Source organism: Nannobrachium achirus, assembly GCF_963921795.1.
Source record: "Nannobrachium achirus genome assembly, chromosome: 19".
NCBI lineage: Eukaryota > Metazoa > Chordata > Actinopteri > Myctophiformes > Myctophidae > Nannobrachium > Nannobrachium achirus.
The window spans coordinates 46,763,989-46,780,729 of NC_137826.1; the positions used below are offsets into that span (position 1 = coordinate 46,763,989).

A 16,741-nucleotide genomic window follows, 5' to 3' on the forward strand; every position below is an offset into this window, starting at 1 on the left:
GACTTTGGGACCTCGGTGTGGGACGGCCGAGTGGCACGTGTCGCGGACCACCTCCGGGGACCCCTGGAAAAGATCTTCGAATGGGCGTGGGAATAGGCGTATGCAGCGCTAAGGCTCTCCCAGTCCCTCGGAGGCAGAGCTTCGGCCTTTTAAGTGGGTTGAGGCATACTAGGAAGTTCCTCTCCTGACTAATGCACAATCTAGTATGACCCTACAATATGTAGTGTACTTTTTGTTATTTGCTTTGCTAGATGTTCTTGTGAAGAAGAACTTACGCATTAACAATATATAAAGATGTAGCCTACCTAATTTGCATATGAAATCTGCAATAATTGGTCTACCCACATCCAAATTATCATTGCATTAATTTATTATTCTTATTTACACTAATTTGCTCAAACATGCAAATTATCTAATTATTATGCACAATAGAAAATAATCCTCAGCTGAAATGGATTCTACAGAACAAATGACCTTGCATGGGATCAATTGTGAAAGGTTTAAGTGGACATTATTTTCCAGAAATATAAGAAGTCATATTGATATACAGAAACACTTTTTATGGCCATATTAGCTTATTACATGAACAAAGAGCAGTTAAATGGGATATTTGCTGCTTCAGTAGTGGTACAGGAATAATACTTTGTCAAATTAAGTGACACTGAACAGAAAATGACCATGCTTTGAGTCAGTTAGTCCTAGAGCTAATTATAGTACCATCATACCCAATGGTTATCATTATTTTACCAGAAAACCACGAAAACATAAGTCAGATGACCTTTACTCGTTATTTCTGCTAGTTTATTCAAATATGCAAATTGATTCTTATTTTATATAGGCTATATAATTCAGCCCTAACTGGCCTATATGAAGAAGTTATAGTCTTATGACTTACCCACTGTGAAATTGAAAGGGAAAATGCTGTAATAGCCTATATTCTGGGTTCATGTCAACTTCATGAATCATGACTCATGATGAGAAAATGAAAACATGGCACTTCATGTCAAAAAGGTTGCCGACCCCGGACCCGTCTGTCATTCAATGTTATATGACAGTGGTTCTCAAAGTTTAGTTGATTCCAGGGACTCTGTGGGTTCCTTTAGGGGGGTCTAAATGGACCCATACAAGTCTGTAACTCTGACAGTGTACAGTGTACTAACGGGTCCATTTGGTTCCATGTGTACACTGTCAGAGCTAAGGGAAGAGACCTTGAAATTTAAAAGTTTGAGAAACACTGTTATATGTGCTACATATGAGATACTTCATTGGTTTCATATAGGTTAAGCTTGGTCTTTTCTAGGATCTCCTTAGACCTTGTACCAGTGAAATGAAACTGTACTTTTTCCCTATGCAAACTTCTTCTAATAAAGTCTTCAATCAATCAATCAAACCCCTGCACTAACCTCGCGTCACCAGGCTTTCTTCATGGCCTATGAATCTAGGCTAGCAGGACTTGAAGTGTGGTTTGTGGTCACATGACTTCTCTCCACTAGTCCATGCTGTGTGCGGTGATCGCAGCTCCTGTGTTATACCTGCCTGCATGGCTGCATGCATGCCTGGACCTGCTCCTCTCTGGCTGCCTTCAGGCTTGGCTCAGTGAACTTTGACCAGCAGGTTTTCCCCGTCAGCAGCCAGGCAGCTAGGGTCGCTCCGCATGGTGCGATGATGAAGACACACACACTACAGACACGTTGTCCGTCCCCTGTCCAACAGGCTGTGCGTTGATCACTGATAGATAGTACAGCCAGGTTAGAGGGGTTATTTGTGCAATTTACTGTATGGACAGTCAGGTGGACTGGACTGACTCACACACACAGACAGACTGTAGTAAACAATAATAAGGAGCAGTTCTACCTGACTGTCATCATGGCTGGTAAGAGACGTGGTGGTCGGGGAAACAACTCGTCTTCGCAGGCAGCAGCAGCACAGAACAACAGAAGAACACCAAGGAAGGTGAGAGCACACTTTTCAACAGTTTTTTTATTTCTCCCCAAAGTAACTTTTCCATGTCAGAAATTGTGAACGTAGCCTACACCATCTACAAGCTCAGAACGCTTCTCGTCAGAACACAGCACAGGTAGATCTGATCTGCTACTCGCTATTTGTTTAGAGCTGTTTTGAAAGTCTTAATAGTCTGAGCTTAACATGTCATTTTGTACATTTTCTTTTATGTTTATTATCACTGAATGTGTACACATTGACAATAATGCACTGAGACTGAATCTGTAATGAATGGGGAATGCTGGGGAACTGCTTATTCGGGTCCAACTTGCTTTGTTGTTCTACTGTATGTTCACAAACAAACAACAATACAACAGGAAATAAACTAGTGGGAACCATTTAAAAAAATGTTTTGTGTTGTCAACAGTGTTTAAGTGCTGTGGTTCTCAAAGTGTGGTCCGAGGCCCCCCCAGGTGTCACTGAGGGGATTCTAGTTGGACCCCACTGAATTATTGAGTTAGGAAACAAGTGTGGACCTGGACCCCCTTACAGTGTAACTCCCAAGAGTTAGGGTCCATTTGGTTCCATTATACAAACTCTTGGGGTTCCATTTTACACCATAAAGGTTATGGAGGTCCGCTGCCTAATGCTTAACAAACTGGGGGAAGCGAAGAAGAGTTTGAGAACTGTTGTGAAATCCATCCTCTCTGATTTGCTGCTGTAGCAGGGTTAACATGTGGTGTGTGATGATGTCATATCAGTCAGGGTCTTTCCCAATCTGTCTTTTACATAATGCTTAATGTTTATGGTTATATGGAGCCATATCATCTCATGTGGTGAAAGGTCACATAAAAATAACTTAACAAAGGACATTTTATTCATTATTTACATATTGGGAGTGTGGCGATAAGTTGACAAATTTTACTTTTTTTAAAAGTTACTGTGAGCTTGTAGATCAGCTATTTTTTGGTGAAGATATTTAGAATGAAAACAGGAGCGAAACCCAGTGTAGAGTTTTAAGTCGTTAAGATTTCATCCTCCGTTTGTAGTTAGAACCACATTGTATTGCATATTCCCTATTATTTCATAACATAATAGAACCATGTTGCATGCATGACATTGAGGATTGTATAAATGATGGATGAACACGCATATCATATAGTATATATACATACTTTGCTATATGTACAGTTCTTTGTCTGCTTGTTGTTCTCATCACCACTGCTGGCTGGTGAAATGTACAGCTCATCAATATTTACTTGTACAATATTGTATTTCACATCATGCGCCCGGGAATCGACCATCTTATCCACTAGCCTCTAGGCCGGGGAATTCCCCCTTGACCAGGGGAGATATAGGATTGACCCTTATGGGTCCATTTCTTCCATTTGTACTTCCTCATTGAGAATTTCACAGTATAGATTTGGGGTCTCAGAGGTTTAAAAGGGTATCAAATGGGTGTCCGTGGTCTCTAAGGCATATCAAAGTGGAGGTTGCTGAAATTAAGTTGAGAATCCCTGCTATGGAGCCACACCGTAGAAAATCTTCTCTCATATGGGGATCCCTGGCATATCTTTTGAAATGGGGGTCCGTGGGCTGATGATATGTATCAGTTTGGGGGTCCTTGACATGACATGCTTTATAGCTCCTCCAAGAAGGTGGCTAGTAGTTGCGACCGTCAGGTCGCACTTACTACAAAAACCTCCACCGGCTGGCTGTCTGTCTGTCTGTCCGTCTGTCCGTCCCTCCGTCACACGTCACACTTTTGCCCTGCTCATATCTCCGCAACCGTTGCCCCGATCCATGCCAAATTTTGCACACATACTCCTTGCCTGCCAAACCACAACCATCAATTCTCACATAGCCCTCTTCTAACGCCACCATGAGGCAGATTCTTGAAAAACACATTTTTGGACACTGCTCCTACAATTTTTGCCCTAAAATCACGCAAATCGGTACACAGTATGTCTACACTCATCTCATCAACATGGATATGTCCCATTTAGCGCCACCTTCAGGCTGATTTTAAAAAAAACATTTTTGGACACTGCTCCTCCAAAATTTGCCCTAAAATCACGCAAATCGGTACACACTTGCTCTACACTGATGTCATCAACATGGATCTGTCCCATTTAGCGCCACTTTCAGGTCGATTTTTTAAAACACATTTTTGGACACTACTCCTACAGATTTTGCCCTAAAATCACGCAAATCGCTACACAGCATGTCTACGCTCATGTCATCAAAATGGATCTGTCCCATATAGCGCCACCATCAGGCAGACTTTTTCAAACACATTTTTGGACACTGCTCCTACAGATTTTGCCCTAAAATCACGCTAATCGGTACACAGTATGGCTACACTCATCTCATCAACATGCATCTGTCCCATATAGCGCCACCATCAGGACGATTTTTACATACACATTTTTCCACACTTCTACACATTTTGGCCTAAAATCACGCTGCGACCTGACAGTCACTTATCTCCCGATTAGGGAGTCTTACTGGTACCATAGTGGCCTACCCAGGGCTGTGTTAAGTCCTGGCTTCAGCCTTCAGATGTTTCTGTACATGACAGTTTTATTTCTTCTGTCCCTGTCCTCTCAGACTCTAAGCGAGCCAGCTGCCTTTGCCAAGGCCACAGGCTACGAAACAGATGTCCCTCATGACAAGCTGACCGTGGCCCAGGCACGGAGGGGCACGCCAGGTGTGACGCTCTTCCATCTTTCCACCATGTATCACTGAAAACTCATCTTTTTTTTTTTTTTTTTACTTTTGTTTATTGGGTTTTTTAACAAGCATTCATTGTATGAATCAACAAATTGTTTTAACAATGCTTCGTATATCCCCAGCCATTATCACAAAAAACATCTTAATTATATATATGAAAACTCATCTCTGATATGATAAGATAAGATAAATCACCATATATCACTGACAACCCTTCTCTGATAAGATAAAGGTACACAGTAAGATCCTGGCTTTGCGTTAATTACTTGCACCAGCAGAGCGTGCAAGTACTGCGTTAGGCTGCATATGTACTGTAGGTAGGTAAGTAGCTGTGGGTGTAGCCCAATCAGGGACCAGCATTTCTGGCAACGTCATCATTAACAGCCAATGAGGGACCAACATTCCTGGTGATGCCAGTGGTGATGTCACTGGCATCGCCAGTGGTTATGCCAGTGGTGAGCGCACCTCATGGCGCGCTCTGCTGGCGCACAAGTAGGCCATGACACAAGGAGCAAGTTGGCTCCTCGACAGAGTGCAGTTCTAGTTCATCTTTTGTAACTCTTGAGAGTGTAGAAATGTAACCATTTTGTTGCAATCCATTTGGTTGTTTGATCAGTGAACACTGGATTTTACTGTGCATCACCAGTGAAAATATCCATAAAGATACATGTATCGCCAATGACTATATAAATGGATATCTATCAACAATGAATATGTAAGTAGTATATCATTGCTGTCGGGCAGAAACCTCCTATCTCCCTATTCTAACTTTTCTTTTCGTAAATTAACGCCCTACTTGATCATACTACAGCGCCACACAAAAGAACTATGAAGAACTTCACCAAATTATATTCCCTCTAACATACCCTTTATCCTCTGTACACACCTTGTGTTAGTTCAATTGGTATAGTGGAACATTTCTAGTCAAGTTGATCGGACAGACACACAAGTGACTGAAGTCTGAAAACTATAAAACTTCTGTTGCTGTGCCCTGTGTAAACTATTTTACATAACTCCAGCATACGCCTATTAGAACTTTGGACAGGGTTTGTATTGAGGCATAACGGTCAACAAATTATGACGGATCACTTTAAAGTTGAAATGACTCATTTGATTTCATGTAATAGCAGTGGTTATATTTGAAAGAAACCGCAGATGTTAGGGTCACAAGAGACGAGAGATCTTATTTTCATCATCAATTTGGTTTACAAATGTATTGATCATTGATTTGCGTTTCAAGCTTGTCGATCTGCTACTTTTTTTTCCTAAGATTTGTTTTTGGGCTTTCATGCCTTTATTGATAGGACAGTAGTCTGACAGGAAACGGGGAGAGAGATTGAGAGTGACACGCAGCAAAGGTCGTCGGGAACGGGACCCGCCCCGAACCCACTACACGCTGTCAGGCACCAGAGCCCACGCGGTCCGAGCCTGGACTGCCAGAACAGCGGGCGCCCCTGGATCTGCTACTTTTGATGCTTTTGTATGACGCTATAGTCAAAGTTCAAATATAGAGAAAGGAGGTTTCTGCCTGACAGCAACGAAATGCATTGTTTTTGTCCAACATTAGGTTAAAGACCTAACATGGAAAAATGCAGTGCTACGTGATACGTTGTTAGCTTAAAGATCTGTTATTTTTGTCACGTGACAGCTTGGCTCAAATCTGTCTCGGTGCATTGATACCACACTGGTTTAAGAGTCTCATTATTGCACCGTATGATTGCATAGGGCTGGAAATGGGGTCAAATACTTTGGAAAAGCTATGGAAACGTTTTGAAATGTCATTGTTAAAAATGTGTGTAAACCCTGTATTTACATGCTGTATGTGGTGTCTTGCAGCTCATCGGCCGGTACGGGTGTATGCTGATGGAATCTTTGACCTGTTCCACTCTGGACATGCGCTCGCCCTGATGCAGGCCAAAAACCTGTTTCCTAACACACACCTGATTGTAGGAGGTAAATTATGCCATATAAACTATAAAAGTTATCACACACTATCCACAGATTGAGTAGGTTTGACAATATTCTAAAGCAGTGGTTTTCAACCATTTTCACGTGAAGGTCCATTATTTATTCAGCATTGGAGCCACGGACCACCATTTGATGAGATTTAGCCTCTCGGATAAAAAACCTAGAATATTTTGTTATCGTTGGATAGGACTTTGTCCACAATTCCATGCTGTATTGATGTGGTACCAATAGGAGAGAGAACAGGCACACATTGATACATTCTCTAATTGTGTGGACTTCTTGTAAATTAAGTAATGAGGATGGTTGACAATAATTTAACTCTTGAGAGCGTAAAATAAAACCAAATCAATTTGGTTTCATTTTCATTTTGGTTTTCATTTTACACTCTCAGGAGTTAAAGATCTATAAGGGTCCATTTGGTTACCAACTGTCCATCATTTAGCTGGGGACCACCTGGAACCCCTAGTGGTCCCCAGACCAGTGGTCGAAAACCACTGTTCTAAAGGTATGTCAATCATGACATCACTTCGAGGACACATTGAATATTGTCAAACCAAATCCAAATTCTTTAGGGAAGTCTCTTCCATCTCATGACAGTCATGAGATGGAAAGTCACTTCCCTGAAGAGTTTTGAATTACAACCACATTATCTTCAATGAACTAAAAGACTGTAGTGAAAATCAGTCTAGTAGAACAGTGGTTCTCAAACATTTTAATGTCAATGACCCACACATTGGTTCTCAAACATTTTCATGTCAAGGACCCACACATTGATGTAATGTATTTGGCCACAGACCTCCATCTGAAAAGACTTTGTGTGAGGGACCACCGCCCAAGAGAATAATTCAAAATGTTCCCCAAATCTTCTAATGTTTTTGAAAATAGACGATATAGTACAAGCTCAGAACATGCTGCGATGCGATGCGTTGTGAGCTTGTACAACATCTATTCTCAGTTAGCAGAAGTATACAATACAAGAATAGGGTTAAAGTGGTTCAAGTAGATTTTGAGCACATCTTGCTCAATATTGGAACTCTGGGGGTCCCCACTCCCAGACACCACTTTGAGAACCAGTGTAGTAGTAAACACACTGACAATTAGGAAAAAAGAAAAGAACAAAACAACTATAACATGCAACTCATTCTATTTGAATCTCTTCTTTGCACCACAACGCATCCTTTATGTCTGTGCGTCTCCAGTCTGCAGTGATGAACTCACTCACAAGTATAAAGGCTTCACGGTGATGACAGAAGACGAGCGCTACGAGGCCCTGAGACACTGTCGCTACGTAGACGAGGTGGTGAGAGACGCTCCCTGGACCCTCAGCCCCGACTTCCTTAAGAAGCACAAGGTGTTTCACTCTGTCACACATCACTTTTTAAAGCATAAGGCCATTAAGACCGGGAACGCATTATTACGTGTTATTACTGTAGCCATTATTTTATGTTTTAGCTATTGAAAGATAGCAGACCTACAAGCTCACAGCGCGGCACCGAGTGCCGTGCTGCGAGCTTGTGGACCCCCATCTCAAAATCTGTTGTTCCAGGGACCCCCAGAAGCAGAGATTTGAGTTACAAAAGTTGGCTTCGTAAAATATATCACCTTTTAATACCAAATTGGCCAAATATTAGAAAGAGGCAAACATTAATAGCCAATTGATCTACAAGTTTATGAGCTTGTAGTTTGTCTATTTTCACAAGATGTATCGGCGGAAGCGAGTCAAACTAAATGTAATGCCTACAATTCCAAGTGCTTGTCAGGGTGGGTGTCCCCAGTTCAACTTTAAATATGATTATTTTTGGGGTTGCGACCTGAAACGTTTGGGAACCCTTGGCCTAGCCCTAGAGGTGATATAAAAGCATGGATGAGTATTTCAGCATCAGTCATTGACAGGATGGCAATATTACGTGGATGGAGATATGTAGTCTTGGTCATTTTGTTTATGTGGTTCTTAATTGTGAAATGTGTCATCTTACCCACACAGATTGACTTTGTGGCTCATGATGACATTCCTTACACGTCTGCTGGATCAGAGGATGTTTATAAACACATCAAGGAAGCAGGTGAACTCACGTTTCCTTACATAATACGTTCTCAGTCGCCACGACTGATTCCTGTCATTCAGATTGCATGACAAGCCAGCTTGTCTTCTTTGAAAGCATGTCGCGCACCAAAAATAGGCGATCTACAAATTCAAAACACGTCGGCCGTGCTGCGACGTGTTGTGAGCTTGTAGGTTGGCTATATTTTCGGATTTACCAATTTCTTTTTATAGATTAAAGAGCATTTGAATCGGTCAAACTAGCAGTAGAGTACAGAAGCATCTTCCCTAAACACGAATGCTGACAGATATTTCATAAAAGCAAAAGGATAAAGCCTCAATCTGAGATTTCTTCAACTGGTTGGCAGTATGTTGGGTTTAGTATGATACTACCTGAACATCATTACATTTTCGGTCATGAGATTCTATTTTTCTTTAATCCATGTCGTCACCTTAAACTAATGGCCTAAAGTAATCTTTTGAGGAAGATTATATGTTTCCCTAAATCAGCTCTTCATGACACTGGGGCCACCTCTGGTAAAATCTCCTAGATCCTAATTGAAAAGGATTGTGCTGTTCCCACCCGTTTTATATAATGGCCTATCTCCCTAGTGTGACTTGAACCAAAATTGGCCTTTAAGTCACATTGGTTTTGTGACTATAGTCTGGAGTGAAGGTCTGAATATCAGAGTGAATTTCGGAGCGTGTGAATAAAAAAATCAACCTCACGTTATGTCAATCACGTTTGCACACTGCCGCCCGTTTCGTATTTATTTTCGGACCAGGGTTGATTTTTTCCGATTTTCGCAGCTGTCGCACCGAGTCCCTTGCTCTCTCTCTCTTTCCTCTCTCTCTTCCTGGCCTGTGGCTTTCGGATTTCCAAAACGCAACGGAAACATGCAGTGCAGTGTGCAACCACCTTAAATCAGTAAATAATTTGGCATAAGTCAGGTTTAATCTTATTTAATGCTCTTATGTTACACAACTGACAGTGTTATTTTTCTATTACTAGTTATAGTTAAGTGTTATGAGCGTTTTGGGTGAAATTATTAAGAAATATATAGTTTTGTTTTTTATCAGTTTTTTATTTTCCTGAAAAAATACTTAGGGCATTAGTTTAAAAAGGTAACTTGTGCTTGTTGTGGCTCTTGTGTGTTCTCGCCACAGGAATGTTTGTGGCCACTCAGAGGACAGAGGGCATCTCCACGTCTGACCTGATCACTCGTATCGTCAGAGACTACGACGTCTACGCACGCCGCAACCTGCAGCGGGGCTACACGGCACGAGAACTCAACGTCGGATTCATCTATGTGAGACCAAGCTTATTCGCTCATTATGTGTTTCTGATGTTTGGCCATCCTTTCATCCGTTCATTCTCAAATGTAAAATCACATCATTCAAAATGTAAATACACAGAACAAACAGTCATATGAAATGTAAACTAAACATTAACCAACACATTCTCATGCCTCAAGTCATCATATTTTGCCCTTTCGTGATCATATCAACCATGACGGAATCATCATAACTGTCTCCCAGCCTATCGGTATGCAAGTGGGAGTTTGCCGAGTTGGCTTTGCACCACTTTGCACGCGCACTCGCTCAACAAGCTGATGTCCCACTCAGTCTCGCCTGGAACTCTTGACCAAAGCAGCAGTTCATGCACCGTTCTACTTCTACTCTCACAGGAGAACAAATACCGGCTCCAGAACCAGGTGGACAAGATGAAGGAGACGGTGCGGACGGTGGAGGAGAGGTCCAAGCACCTGGTCCACAGGGTGGAGGAGAAGAGCCACGACCTCATCCACAAGTGGGAGGAGAAGTCCAGGGAATTCATCGGCAACTTCCTGGAGCTCTTTGGCCCCGATGGAGCATGGGTAGGTCTGCCTTCACAGTAGATATTACCACCTCCTGATGGAGCATGGGTAGGTCTGCCTTCACAAAACACATTACTACCCCCAGATGGAGCATGGGTAGGTCTGCCTTCACAAAACACATTACTACCCCCAGATGGAGCATGGGTAGGTCTGCCTTCACAAAACACATTACTACCCCCAGATGGAGCATGGGTAGGTCTGCCTTCACCGTAGATATTACCACCTCCAGATGGAGCATGGGTAGGTCTGCCTTCACAGTAGATATTACCACCTCCAGATGGAGCATGGGTAGGTCTGCCTTCACAAAACACATTACTACCCCCAGATGGAGCATGGGTAGGTCTGCCTTCACAAAACACATTACTACCCCCAGATGGAGCATGGGTAGGTCTGCCTTCACAAAACACATTACTACCCCCAGATGGAGCATGGGTAGGTCTGCCTTCACAAAACACATTACTACCCCCAGATGGAGCATGGGTAGGTCTGCCTTCACAAAACACATTACTACCCCCAGATGGAGCATGGGTAGGTCTGCCTTCACAAAACACATTACTACCCCCAGATGGAGCATGGGTAGGTCTGCCTTCACAATACACATTATTACCCCCAGATGGAGCATGGGTAGGTCTGCCTTCACGATACACCTCGCAGCAAAGAGAACGTCCAGTTTTGGTGGGAGGTGTAAGCCTACAGACATGCATTAAAAGAAGCGGTTATGGACATTATTTTAACAAGTAAATACATTAATCACTGATTCTTTGTCCACCAAATATAGATTTGTGGACTCTTCCCAAGTTAAAACATTAGGTATTGGGTTGTTTAAAAATTAATTTGAACTAATTTTATCTGAGGTCTGAAAGGGGGGGAGGTATTCCATTGTAACTTTCTGCAAATAAATGACTATATAATATTTGTTTGCAATTAAGGAGAAATATCAGTAGAATGAAACTAACATTTCAGTATTATAGTAAACTGGAGAAACTGGTCATTTTGCAATATTCTCTTAATTTCTTCTGTGTGTAGACGCACACACGCGCGCGCGCATTCGTATATGCATGTATTGAGCATTTGTATTGAGCAATGTGAAATCAGACGGATCAAACAAGAGATTAAATGTCTGGTTCTTTCTCTCCATGGTTGTGGTGTTGCAGCATGTGATCCAGGAGCAGAGTGGACGCATGCTCCAGGCCCTGTCGCCCTACTCCTCACCGCGAGGCTCTCCCAGCAGCAGTCCCACCAGAAGGAGACGCTCCCTGTCGCCAGGCTCGCCTCCTTCCAGCCCCCCCACCTCCCCTCGGGCTCGGAGGCAGGGGCCTCCTCCTTCCAGCCCCCCCACCTCCCCTCGGGCTCGGAGGCAGGGGCCTCCTCCTTCCAGTCCCCCCGCCACCTCCCCTTGGAGGCAGGGGCGCAGCAAAGACTCGCGCAAAGACGCCGCGACGTATCACATTAATGGCAACCTGAGCAAGGAGGAGGAGGAGGAGTTGCAAGAGTAATAATTCGTCACTGTCGGGCAGAAACCTCGGAATCTCCAAGTTTCAAATTTGTATGTTTTTTTCATAAAGTAAAGCCTTGCTTCATCATACAAGACCGTGTGGCACAAGACTAGTGAAAATAGCAGATCTACAAGCACCCAACGCCTCACAGTGCGAGGCTTTGTGTGCTTGTAGATCGGCTATTTTCACTATTTTAAATGGTCTTTGAAATGATAAATGCAAAACAACGGTTTTGGACATACAGGGTTTCCACCCGACAACGACGAATTATAACTTTTAGAGTAGATATTATTAATGATTGAGTGCAGGGAGCTCCATAATGAAATCAACCAGTACCAATGCTTCCACATACCAGTTTTGAAATAAATAACTAAATCAAATGATTACCTTTTGAGTTAATTACTCAAAACAAACGACATTTAGCCCCTGGTAGTGCAATTATTTTATCAAGAGGCTATTAAGGTGCCAAATGTTTTGTCAAAACTACAATAACTTTTTGATTCATGTTATTAACCCATTAAGACCACCTGAGGCAGATTCTACAAATGTCTTGTAAAGGTTTTTGAAAAATGCATGTTTCTATGATCAGTGGTTCTCAAACGTTTTCCATGTCAAGGACCCCCAGAATTATATGTATTTGGCCACGGACCCCCCCCCCCCCCCACCTCTCAAAAGCGCTATGAGCTTGTAGATTTGCTATTTTTGAATAGCTAAAATATAATATAGTCGTTAAAGTGGTTAAAATCACACAGGTCTAAATGGGACTGATGGTGCAAAAGAAATGAAAAAAGTTCATCGATTATTTGTATTTGCTGCAAATGGGAATCTTGTTAAGTATGCCCCAACAGCGTGGAACAAACCATTCCTTTTCATGTGGAAAGACTACTGTCAAGACTATAGACTTGGTGAGCTTGTCTGAGCTTAAAACTGAACTTATTTTAATGAATAAAACGTTTTATCCAATCTGTATGGCAGAATATGTTTGTACAATATTACTAGTACATCTGCAGATGTCTTCCATTGAGACATTTGGACCATGCTGTAGAATCTACACTATCTACAGGCACCACCTACTGGTTGTTGTTGGTACTACGTGAAGCTAATATGCCCATTGTCCACACAGGACACCTGTGTTCCAATCCCATGTGTTAAAGTTGCAATTACCTCTCTCTGCCAGGTTACATTAAATGTACATGTTACAGCTTTTAATAATAGAGCATTCAGAGGCTGTTTCTAAAAAAACATTAGTTCTGCTTGTGTTCATTGGCTTCAGATCCAAATGCATTACAGTATGTTCTGTTGAAGGCTTAATGTCCAATTTGTCAGCAACAGAACATTTGCTATCTCTGGTTGATGTAAAGTCCATGGTGTTGCTAGTAATGTGTATCATTCCTTGATGGCCATCTGTTTGGGGTTAAAATCTCCAACTATAATTTGATCAGCAGGATAAAGGATGTTTTTTTTCATCAAAGAGTGCTAAGAGTTTTCATGAAATACTTATTCTGTGGGTTGTAACCGTAAAGATTGCAAAGGAGGAAAAATATAATCATCTATATTCACAACTAAATAATCTGCTTGTAAGATATAGCTGTTCCTGGTCACTTGTTGAATAAAATAGCAACTCCACTTGAATGTGAACAACCATGGACATCTATCCCCCTCTAGTGGCAGATCTTGATTTTATTTTCACATTGTATTGTAGAAAACATTAAAGGATTGGATAACAAAACTATTAGTTGATAACAGACATGTTGAGGAATAGGCCTACATCAAAGATTTAGACAAATCTAAAGGTGTGCATGTTCTTAAAGTTTAGACCTACAGGTTATAAAAGGAGCAAAGCATACAAAATATAAAAACTTAGACAAAATACTATTTTTTCAGATTCTGTCAGGTTTGATACAGCTGAAAAACACTTTTCTTTTACCTGTTAAGACACAATTTTATTTATTTAGTTGGCTCTTCAGAAATTATACAGAAATCAAAGGAAATAAAGAATAAGGCCCACTTTAGTTAATAAACTAAAAGTACATTTTGACGTTTTAATTTCATGTTAGTCAAACAGCGGAGACAATCACTTTCTTTTTTTCTAAAACGATACTTTATCTTTAATATTGCATTATTGATGCGAGTCCATTTTCACAGGTGGAACAGTGAAGTGGGTGAAAGAGGCTGCTCTTGGTTTGATGTGTTGAACCTTGAGTGAACCAATTGCATCATCATTCCATAATTAGATGGAATGATGCATGATTAGAGTGGTCATTTAAGCATTCTGTTCAAAGGCCTGGCTAATAAGCCTTAATATACTTTATAATTACCCTCTATAACTAAAAAATAAAAAAACGCTTAAAGATTTTATTTACTACAGAAATAGTTAATCTTTCACTCAACACCAACTTGCGACAGAACCGGCCCCTGTTGAGTGAAAGAGGTACTATATTTCTAAAATGAATAAAATATGTAAGTTGTTTTTAATTTAAAATTTAGTTATATAGGGAAATTATAATGAATTAAAGCATATAAGGCTTAATTCTTGATTCTTTAAGTTCATTTGTTTTGTTAATATTTTACTACACACTGAGCCAGCAGGACAAGTGGAGGATCCTGGAGTCGGGCAAGTCCAGGACCGGAACCAGAGCCACAGATGGACTGGACAGGCCGACTGTGGTGCTTCTCAAACACTCCTCAAGACCTGCAGCAATCTGCAGGGCTGAGGAGTGGTCATACTTATAGAAAACCCGGGCGCACAGCGGCGACAGCCCAGTCTCCATCTTCTCCGTGGCGCTACTGAATGTCGCACCGATCACCCCCAGTGTGTCCTTCACATCTAAGGCCTCTAGGTCAGAGTTAGGTGTGGCTGCATTGTGGGCCAGGGAAAGGGACAGTGTGGCGCTCTGGCTGTCACTGGACACCACAGTTTGGCACTCTATTAATCCGTGCCCTGACTTTGTAGTCATGTGACTGGAAGTCCTTTCTTTGGGGTCATCTTGGACGGCGATGACGTGCAGCTCCACGGAAGCAGCCCTGGGTAAGGCCGGTACCACAGCAACCAGTAATGGAATCTGGTGGTTGTCTGGATCCCCAAATGAGCCCTTTTTGTCTCGGGCGGCTCTCAGACTGCTCTCCCAGACAGCCCTGATGACGGGAACATCTTGGAGTCGTGTGGCGTAGACATGGGCCTGGAGGACGTGACCCAGGGTCAGTCCACCGATCACGGCGTCCAGCACCTTCTCCACATGGCTGAAGGACAGTCGAGCCTGCGTCCTGATGCCAGCCTTTACCAACTGCATGGTGCAGGGGACCAAGGCGATCTGGCCCGCACAGAACACCAGCTCGTTCACCCTGAGGGCCTGGCTGTAGGGCCCTATGTTGGCCGGGGCCCAGTGGGACATGCTCTGGACATGCAGGGCCTCTCTCTGGTGGAAGGAGCCGTCCTCCGGGGGCAGGGCCCAGTCGTGGAGGAGACAGTCCAACTGCAGCAGCTGACCGGCAGGCAGAGGAGCCTGGACGCACACCCTGGCAGGAGGGTTGACGCCAAAGTGTTTCTTGTAGACGTCGTTGAGGGGACCAAAGTCCTGCATGCTGCTTACGTAGAGGTGAACCAGGACAATGTTCTTCATCTGCCAGCCTCTGCTGTCCAGCTCGGCTTGCAGCAGTGTGAAGGCTGTTATGGTTTGTCCCTCTATGCCAGGATCCGTGCTCTGGAGCCCGTTGATGCCGGAGATCCACTGGTAGCCCCTGGAGCTTCTGGCCGAGCAGGAAGGTGGGAGCTCACGGCCCCGCTGACAACTAAGTTCGCAGTTTGTTTTACATTCTCCACGGTCGTCTTCTGCATGATCATCATGTTCCAGGTCCTCTGTCATCTTGTCAATGGCGTTCTGGCAAGGACAACCGTCACGGGGCAAAGCTCTCGCCGCCGCAGCATCAGAGCTTTTGTCCTCGGTGTGCATCTTGGTGAAACGGAGGTAGCCGACCGAAGCGAAGGCGTCTGCCGAGTGGATCACTGTCTCCATCTCGTCGATGACGATCTTCCTCTTGAAGAGGGGACAGTCGAGGGTGAACGTCTCATATTCGCCTCCTTCTCCGCACACGTGGACGCCGTATTTGTCGGACAGCCGCTTCAGACAGCGCTGCATATCGGCCAGAGTTTTCCCCAGGTGCTCGCCCGGGTCCAGGCCGAAGGCGGCCACCTTGATGAGGACGGCGTGGAGGTCGGCGGATATCATCTCGGCGAGGAGGGCCTCCTGGTCACGGCGCCACAGGTAGGCGAGGGGCACCAGGCCCAGCCGCTGGCACACGTTCTCCACGCGCGTCCTCTGGTAGTCGGAGAGGATGGCCCCCACGGACACCGCCTCCACCGCCTCCTTCTCCCTGACCTGCCGCAGCAGCTGGAACAGGTCCTCCACCTCGTCCCCCTCCGTCTGGCTGTAGTCCCGGCCCACGTCGAGGCTGCTGCCCTGGATGGTGCGTCTGTACAGCGGCAGCCCCATGGCCTCGGCGTACAGCTCTACGGCCTGGTGGCCCACCGTCTGGTACATGTAGCTGTCCAGCTCGTCCGTGTCGGATGCGGCGGGCCGCAGGTTGGCCAGAGCTGCGATGCTGTGGCCGGCGGCGACACACTGCATCATGTTGTAGCAGCTGTCCTTGCCCCCGCTTATTAGCGCCACCACTTTCATTTTCTTTGC

At 43.8% G+C, this 16,741-nt stretch overlaps 2 protein-coding genes across 2 annotated transcripts; one reads left to right on the forward strand and one right to left on the reverse strand.

Moving 5' to 3' along the window:
• Positions 1–1,634: 1,634 nt before the first annotated feature.
• LOC308303963 (choline-phosphate cytidylyltransferase B-like) lies at positions 1,635–13,019 on the forward strand. Its single transcript, XM_080748508.1, has 8 exons — positions 1,635–1,953; positions 4,552–4,651; positions 6,511–6,627; positions 7,842–7,993; positions 8,627–8,705; positions 9,851–9,993; positions 10,372–10,560; positions 11,715–13,019. Exons 1-8 carry the CDS (start codon positions 1,867–1,869, stop codon positions 12,054–12,056), a joined length of 1,209 nt encoding a protein of 402 aa, XP_080604634.1. The 5' UTR covers positions 1,635–1,866; the 3' UTR covers positions 12,057–13,019.
• Positions 13,020–14,626: 1,607 nt separating this feature from the next.
• LOC308304872 (uncharacterized protein) lies at positions 14,627–16,732 on the reverse strand (the record flags this gene model as incomplete). Its single annotated transcript, XM_080749500.1, has 1 exon — positions 14,627–16,732. The coding sequence occupies one exon, from the start codon at positions 16,730–16,732 to the stop codon at positions 14,627–14,629; it is 2,106 nt and encodes a 701-aa protein (XP_080605626.1).
• Between the last annotated feature and the right edge of the window lie 9 nt (positions 16,733–16,741).

Excerpts from the sequence above, each read along its gene's own strand:
- LOC308303963 (XM_080748508.1), top strand. The coding sequence starts at position 1,867 with ATGGCTGGTAAGAGACGTGGTGGTCGGGGAAACAACTCGTCTTCGCAG. Across the intron at positions 7,994-8,626 it reads ACTTCCTTAAGAAGCACAAG|ATTGACTTTGTGGCTCATGA; the intron begins GTGTTTCACTCT and ends TTACCCACACAG. Across the intron at positions 8,706-9,850 it reads TAAACACATCAAGGAAGCAG|GAATGTTTGTGGCCACTCAG; the intron begins GTGAACTCACGT and ends TTCTCGCCACAG.